Here is an 8321-nt window from a genome sequence, read left to right on the forward strand (position 1 = left end):
ACCTTTCTGAGTTGATTAGCCCAGGTGAGTAAGTTCATTTTCCTTCACACAAAGACCCATTTTCACTTTACCAGCAGGGCCCAAAAAGTTTTTTTTTTTTTTTTTTTTTTTTCATGATGCCAGGTTACATGGGTACTGAAAGCAGAACAGACCTAAGCATCACTGATCCTCTACCATACTCAACAGAGGGGGTTGATACTCTGCCATTTCCAATATTAATCCTTGGTTTCATGTCAGACCGCATCTCATCTGGAGTGTTTGTTGCTGCAACGCTATATATGTCATCCGAACAAAGCATCCGATTCCTCCAAATAGAGTTTGGCAAACAATGATGTTCATAACAGGACAGCGAATGATTTGAGCATCCTATTAAATATTCTGGTATTTCAAAATAGGCTTCCCCACATTTGTTGTCTAAACTTTTTATTCATCTCTGCATAATGAGTTGTAGATAAACACTAGATTACTGAAAAGATGTCATGTATTCTGAAGAAGACACCTTCTCCTGTTAATACAGTTACCAACTTTGGCAAGAATCCCATAGATGCATTTCTTGTAGCCATCTACCAGTTTGACATCTTTCTTCCAATCACTTTGAATTGTGAGGTTATTCCATGTACTGCCTGGTTTTGTGATAAAGAGGCTGCTGGCTTCTTTAGTGACATTTTAAGGTATTAAAATTGTGTTCTGCCGTTTGGATGACCGCTTAGTTGGTCTCATTTTCCAGCAGATAGTGTTTTTTTTTTTTTGTTGCCATTATGAGCTGTTCACACTTTAAGGCAGCATGGTCATACATATGACACCTTGGTCGTTCAAAAAAAATGACTAGATTCAAGAAGTTTCAAACTACACAACATTGGAGAATAAAAAAAATCATGATGAAAGGTAAAGTACAACTCAGATGCAAAGTAAATTAATTTTCAATAAACTTTATTTTTGCCCCAATTTCCCCCCAAAACATGACATACAAAAGAAGGTGATCGGAATTGAACATTTCCTAGTGTCAATACCGCAACATTTACACAATAAATAAAAAAAAAAAAAGAAACATGTATAAATAAAAAAATAAATAAAGACATTATGTGCCAAAAAAATAAAGACTCTTCTGAATTGGCAGATGGCTTTCACAACACTGGGTGTTTTTGGGGAACACATGTAGGCAATACTTGCATTCCAGGTCACAGTTTTAAGGACACAACTCTGGATCAAGAAAGCAATGTAAACCAGAAGGATTACAGTACAGTACAACAGAATACAATGTTTTCTTTTTTTCCACTGTGGATATTATTGGGCTATATACTTCTAACAGTTGTTCTAAAAGCTTATACCAGGTAGTGAGAGTGTAGTGCTATTGGATTTACTTTTGCTACTTGGCTCGAAGTGCAAAAGTAAACTCCGCCTTTAAAAACCCATCTGAAATCTTGCATGTAGCCAGCTTGACATTCAACAAAGGGTTGTTATTGCACTATACAGACATCCCTCAGAAAGGCACTTTTATCCAAACCTCCACACCCTCAGGTTCCCAAAGAACGCAGCCTCGTTTCCTGGCACTTGTGTAGAGGACACACATTCACCTATACTGCAAGTGAATTTAAAACTGAATTATTGTTTAAAACCGAAACCTTTAATAGTTTTGTTAAAAACGAATAAAATTTAACATGTGCGTAAAAAAAAAAAATGTAGTCAAAGAAAATAAAGCAAATAAAAGTGCAAAACAGTGTTCGTCCCTGTAGCATCTTGTATACCGCATCAGTGAAATTTGCATTGGAAATAAAAAAAAGTGACATTGCAGCAAAAGAAGCAATGACTTAGTTTCGCCTTCATTTAATGAGCCTGAAAATATTGTGCGTGTGAGGTTAAGATCTTAAGTGATCTTTTGTTGGCTCATTTTCAGAAAAAAATAAAATAAAAAATGAATGTGCGCCATATTCCATAAAGGCCAGAAGTCGACTGAGGGTAGGAGGTTCTCCCTCTCAAGTCAAACTATTCTTACATCTGAAAGCAACTCGGCTTTAAAAAAAAAGAAAAAAGATCACAGTTGCAATCTACAGGGAGGGAGAACTTGCTGCTGAAATGCTTTTTTTGGAATTAAAACAGAGCCTCACCGCATTTCAACCACAAGATCAACCCTTTTCATTTGCAAGCGATTTGAACAGTTTTGTTTTAGTGTTTAGGAACCTTTGAGAAACCGTGCCTGCACAGTCAATCAGCTGAACGGCTGCAGGGTCATTGGTGCACAAAGATCCATCGAGAAGCAACGGTTCTGAGTGAGTAAAGGAGAGTTAAGTGGGTCTTCATGTACGCCTTCCATCGTTTCAGACAAGGTACTAATCTCTTCTTTCAGGTATCAAAACCTTCCAGGTGGATACCTTTTGGAGGCAAAAACTGGTAGGCACAAACCCTTCGGGCAGACGCTTCTTTGGGTAACTTCACCACCGCTCAATGTCATCAAGGTCATTCAAACCAATCACCCTGGCAACAGGAGTCCAGGAAAGATTGTCACTCAGTCGAATTGAGCAGGTTTTCAGTTAAAAACAGGCTTCACCTGCCCTCTGCACTGCCTTAACAAAAACAAGTAAACAAAAACGAGCAAAGGCCAAGTAAGGGAAACAAAGAAAAAAAAAACAAAAAACAAAGTCAGTAACCGGTCTGGCTGCTTCTTAAGTATCTGCCACTCAGCCTGTAAGACCGAGAGCTCTGTTCTCAGGCGTCAGTGTGGTGTTGGAGCAGCTGGACCACATATCTGAGTCGGTGACGTAGCTCAGCAGTGCAGCCCATCTCATTTAGCATGCTGAGGAGGTACGTGCACGAGACGCGCTCCCGGCTGATGTAGGTGAGCAGGTAGGCGTCGTCGGACGACTTGCACAGGATGATCTTTGTGTGGTCGGTGTAGAAGTTCACCTGGAAAGAAAGGGTTGAAAGCAGGATTTAAGCAAAGGCGAGACTAACGCTTTTTAACAACTTGCTCCGTTTTAGAATCTGTGAGCGTGCGCCGACCTGCAGGGTGCCATTGTTGAAGAGCATGACAAGAGCATGGTCGGTCTTGACCCACTGAAGCAGCAGAGGAGGGGGTCCGGAGCTTTGCTCCTCACAAGGAAGATCGCCACCCTGAGAGGAATGGAAATGCTTGGTTAGATCGTCTTTGACTCCATTCTGCTAGGTTTACTTTCATTTACAGCCACAGACAAAAGCTCCATACCTCCATCAAGTTCTGTTCCATGTAGTTGGCCATGAGTTCAACAATCTGCTTCTGGCTGCGAAGCTGCTCAGGTAGCGACTGGGTTGGGAATGTGAAGTGTTTGTTGTTGGTCAAGCAGTAGTGAACCGTCCTGTTGGCAAAGGGAATTTTATTAGATAAAATCTTAAAAAAAAAAAAAAAAAGTCAACCCGGATGTTTTTACCACATCATCTGAGCCACTTACTTGCGTTGGTCACAGAGGCTGAGATGCGTTCCCTCATTGAAGAGCACGCCGATGCTTTGGTTGGAGAGCTGGTATCCAAAACCATATTTGTTGGAGTAGTCGACCCATTTTGTGACCCAAAGGAAGGACTGAGGCCGGGACAAGCAAGGCGGGTTTCTGGTAGCTGGGGAGAAAGCGAAGGAGAAACGATCTGGTTAAGATACCTGCCGTTATTTAGAGTCCACAAGTCAGCATCTTACCAACGCCATTAATGCAATAAAAGGTGCACGGCTCAAAAAATGTTGAGATGCTTTAGTCAGCAGGTATTTCAAGGACTTAAATGGCTGAGGGCAAAGGAGGGAGGAAAAAAAAGTCTGAGTGGAAACGAATTAGCTCACACGAACTCCTGTTTACGTTAATGATTTGGCATCACTACCCGATGCTTCACGTTACGGTAAGCAGCTTTTCGTTTCTTTGCTACAAATCGAATACCAATTATAGACAGCTTTCCAAACTCACCTGCAGGCATGTTGGCCAGGCAGTTCTTCAGCTCCTTCATGGCAGCTTCAGCCACAGCAGCAGGAGTCAGGACATCCTCACAGGCTGGTGGGGAAAGCAAGAATATGCCCATTACAAAATAAGCAAGAAAAGTGAGAAATGTCAGGAAATCAGACTTGAACAAAAACCTACGTTCGGTGCTGCTGGCCATGGTTCCCTTGAAGGAGCGGGAGATTGACTTTCTGGACTCCTCCTCAGCAGGAGTTTGTTCGAGAGGCATGGGACTGACCAGCTGATCACCAGGAGAAGGTCCCTGAAAGGAAAACATCACGATTAATGACACATTCAGCATTAAAAAATACAATACAGATCGCAGAGAATGAAGGAATAATCCTAGGTTAGAGAACGGCGACTGCAGACATGCTCTAGAACGAGAATGAGTCAATGCTTGCAAACTCTTCCAGCTCCTGCAGCAATGTTGCAACATCCACTGCATCGTAAACGATTGGCACGTCATTGGCTACGGTTTTTTACTTTAAGCTTGCAAATGCAAGATGCAAAGAGGTGAAAATGGCTGTAACACGCAGTGCCATACGAGCGCGGTAATTTGTTTGGAATCATCAGTCACAGTAACTGAATTCAAGTTAATCATTCCAAGTACATTGACCAAGGAAACATCCAAGTTCTTAGAACAAAACAATGTGGCTCTATAAATAGAAGCTGGACCAGTCAGTTTAGGGGATGGGCCAACTGAGCATCCTGCTGCTGAGGCATTTAGTCTTTAGTGGTAGATAACCATCTTTTCTAATGAGCACATCGTGTGCATGTGTTCTCACATAAGAGTGTTTAAACGAACCACAAAATCAGTTTCCCCCTTATATAATTTAAAGAAAAACAAAAAGCCCACAGTAGCCCCGACAATAAGCATCCAGCACAAGTCGACCGTGGCAAATTTCTTACTTGAACACCTCTAACAATAACTTGTATGCAAATACCCAAAACTTTATATGGTCACCTTGTGTTTACTCTTAATTATCTTTTTTGGTGAGTGCATTTGAAACAATTTTGAAAAAGAAACTTCCCTTCACATTAAAAGAAATCTACTGTTCCCCACTTTCACACCATGTATGATGAGGTCTTAACATGTGATGCTGTGCCAGCTTTGAGTTTCAGCTGCCAGAATGACTTGCCAGTTCTTCTCCTTTTAATTAAACCAGGTTGTTATTTGCTTGGAAGAGCAAGGGAACATTTAAATCACACACACACAAGAAAAAAAAAAAGGCAATAAGACGTACCTCATTGGCTCCCACTGTTTTGTAGCTTATCTGCCTGTTGATGGAACACTTAACGATGCCCGACACCAGCTTGGAAATGTCTTTGTCGTCTTTTTCCTCGCATGGAATCTTCTCTGCTGTGAAGAGAAAAGCAGTTCTAATGAGCCACGGCCCTTTGAAAGGCTTCAAGCCAAAAGCCTGAATGCAGTCCAGTAGGTTCATTAGCTTTTAAGGCTATATTTAAAACTGCTCGGTGACTGTTTTACCTTTTGCCTTTTTCTTGCCAAAGAAGCTCTTTGCCATTTTAGTGAAGAACTTCTTGGCAGGGCTTGGCGGATGGAGCTCTGGTACCATTACACAGCTGCTGGGAGGGAGTTTGTCAGGGGTGAAACCCTGAAAATAAAAAAAAAAAACAAAAAAAAAAAAAAAAAAAAGCTTAATCTTTGTCATGGAACTACAAAGTCGCTAATCATGAGATGATGGCACAACGTTATTATGCAAACTGCGACAGTGCTGGGAAATGACATACTTTGGAGAAGAATTCATGGTTGAGAATTTGATCCAGAGTCAGTCTGTCGCTGGGGTTTTTCTGCAAGATGCTAGAGATGAGTTTCTGTGCAGCGGGGGAAATTGTGGAGGGGAGAGTGTATCGGACTTCTTTTATACACTTGTACGTCTCTTTCAAGTCGAGCGTTTCAAAGGGAGGGTTGCCGCACATCAGCGTGTACCTACGAGGACGACACCAGAGACGTCATTGGTCAGTTTCACGCCAAAATGATTTCGGTAGGCGAGGTCTAACGGAGCCCACTAAACCAAACTCACATGACGCAGCCGAGCGACCAGACGTCCGACTCCGTGCCGTGGCCCTGCCTGTTGAGCACCTCGGGGGCCAAGTAGTTTGGAGTTCCGCAGATGGTTCTGAGAAAACAGGTGCATGTTTGAGTACCGAGTAGAATTCAAAACAGTTTCTATTATGCAACAGTGACAAAGAGGACGAGCCGAAGTCTTTTGTTTTTTCCTGCTACACTCATTCTGGTATGCCACAGGAAGATCACTAAAGTACTGAAACTCTGATCTAAGCTAACTGCCACTTGGAAACTGGTTCAGGCAGGTACTTGCAGGAGGAAAGCAGTGGGAGGAGGAAACTGCTTAGTAACTGAGGTAATGGTTTTTAGGTTAAGCTGCTTTGAGCAAAAAAAAAAAAAAATAGCCAATTTGGTCTTGCCGGGAAAAAAGTTACTCAAATGCTCTCCCAATTATTTTTAGTATTCAAAGATTTTGTTTTAAATCAAGCACTCACTTTTTCCTCTGTTCAACCGTCTCCAACTTGGCAGCGAGGCCAAAATCGCCAAGCCGCAACTCCATGTTCTCGTTGATGAAGAAGTTACCTGAAAAAGGGACAAATGCCTTTGTTACATCAGCATTCCACAGAGGACGTGCGTGTGACGAACGCAGCATCAGATTCCCGGGATGCCTTAGCGGAGTTTCATTCACGTACCTAGTTTGAGGTCTCTGTGCAGGATCCCCCGGTTGTGGAGGTACTTCAGTCCGGATATGATCTGTCTGAGGTAATATCGCACCTCTGGCTCCGTCAGAGTGCGTCTCTCCTTCCAAATGTGTGCCAGGGACTAAAGAGACAAAGTGACGAGGAGACAGTCAAACCCTGCGCTCCTTCAAATGCACACATTCATTACGGCATCTGTGTGAGAGGTCAAAGTTCAGACAACTGCTTGCAAAGAATAGCAAGTTGGTTGTTTCTTTAACTCTCTGGGGCTTTTCAATAAGTTGCTTGTCAAATACCAAAACTGTAGCTATGCTTTCATACAACTCTGTGCGATACAGTTTTGTTAGATATTCAAATCCAACTTTGATGCATAAAATACAGTATTCTTGTCAAGTTATTTTCTGATGGATTCAGAGACTACAGATGGGACTGTAGTGTTTTCCTCTCAATCTCTTCAACTATACCCCTCAGGTAACATGCACAAATGAAAGCTCTTTATCTGACAAAATTTGAGAAGCAAAATTGGAATTTGAAAGGAATTGATGAAGGTTTGAAGAAGAAGGAAAAAAAAAGAGCAAACTATTTGATTTAAGAAACTGCACCAAATCATTCCGGAGAATTCCAGCATCTCACCTTGCGACTGCAGAGCTCCAGGAATATGTAGATGTTTTCATGGTCCTCAAAATAATGGGAGAATTTCACTACATGCTTGTGCGACAGGGACCTGTGCAGGTCGATCTCATTCGTAATCTGGTGAAATGTAAATACAGATGAGTTAGTGAACACGTTCCAGACAGATTCAAGATTACGCAATGGACTCCGGCATAATGAGACGAGTGTACCTTTTCCCTCTGGTGTGGTTTGGAGACCCTGCTCTGAGGAATCACCTTCACAGCATACATTTTGTTGTTGGACAGGTCTGTCATCTCATAGCATCGTGCAAAGCCACCCTTTGGAAAGCACAGTCACGGGTTAAAATGGTTGAAACCCTGCAATGGTCATAAATAAATCACCCTCCATGGCAAAGCCTTTCAGCTGGGGATCAATAGCTTTGGACTGAGCAATTAAAGCGATTCGCCATCTGTAATTTAGCAGCTTCATAGAAACAAGGCCGATCTACTCAGTGGATCGTTTCCGTACGCAAGTCAAGAGGCGCGTTTGGGTCCGAGTCAGACAATCGGGTGTTTATTGCTGCATCTTCTTGATGCGATCATGTCTCCACATGCTGGGGGGGGGGGGGAGGGGAATTGATGAAGCACACCGCACTGCTGCTGCATTCATTAACCGTGAAAGTGACGGAGAGGTTTCCAGCTCTGCGGCAGGAAAAGGGGTAGGGGGGGGAGCAGGCGGCAAAGGGGGAGTCTGGCTCACGGCCCTCCGCCGCAGCACATACATGACATGATGGAGCAACACGTTGAGGGGGAAAAAAAAAAAAAAATCAAAAAAAGGCTTCTTACAGTGTGACTACCTTAGGGGGAATGAGACAAAAAAGAAGCCATATAAGGTCAAAGAAACCGCGAGGAATGTTCTGCTCAGTCATTCCTGAGATTGCATTAGGAAAAAAAAAAAAAAAAAAAAAAAAAAAGGGGGTTGCAGGGGGGGGCGGGGAACCCCTGGTTTTCTTTTGTTCTTTATAAAACCGCC

The 8321-nt window shown here is 42.6% G+C and overlaps 1 protein-coding gene across 1 annotated transcript in view; it reads right to left on the reverse strand.

Moving 5' to 3' along the window:
• Nucleotides 1–2090: 2090 nt before the first annotated feature.
• Nucleotides 2091–8321, reverse strand: part of plk3 (polo-like kinase 3 (Drosophila)) — a 9975-nt gene continuing 3744 nt past the window's right edge. The window contains exons 2-15 of the mRNA XM_015034899.1: nucleotides 7520–7627; nucleotides 7311–7427; nucleotides 6672–6801; nucleotides 6474–6561; nucleotides 5996–6091; nucleotides 5703–5901; nucleotides 5440–5566; nucleotides 5195–5310; nucleotides 4092–4212; nucleotides 3921–4004; nucleotides 3423–3585; nucleotides 3200–3329; nucleotides 2998–3108; nucleotides 2091–2901 (exon numbers count right to left, since the gene is read on the reverse strand). Of these exons, the coding sequence (XP_014890385.1) occupies nucleotides 2704–2901; nucleotides 2998–3108; nucleotides 3200–3329; nucleotides 3423–3585; nucleotides 3921–4004; nucleotides 4092–4212; nucleotides 5195–5310; nucleotides 5440–5566; nucleotides 5703–5901; nucleotides 5996–6091; nucleotides 6474–6561; nucleotides 6672–6801; nucleotides 7311–7427; nucleotides 7520–7627 (1788 nt within the window). The 3' untranslated portion in view covers nucleotides 2091–2703. The remainder of the gene's footprint in view (nucleotides 2902–2997; nucleotides 3109–3199; nucleotides 3330–3422; nucleotides 3586–3920; nucleotides 4005–4091; nucleotides 4213–5194; nucleotides 5311–5439; nucleotides 5567–5702; nucleotides 5902–5995; nucleotides 6092–6473; nucleotides 6562–6671; nucleotides 6802–7310; nucleotides 7428–7519; nucleotides 7628–8321) is intronic.

This window comes from Poecilia latipinna, unplaced genomic scaffold (assembly GCF_001443285.1).
Source record: "Poecilia latipinna isolate Pla-1442-1.1 unplaced genomic scaffold, P_latipinna-1.0 Scaffold316, whole genome shotgun sequence".
Taxonomy (NCBI): domain Eukaryota; kingdom Metazoa; phylum Chordata; class Actinopteri; order Cyprinodontiformes; family Poeciliidae; genus Poecilia; species Poecilia latipinna.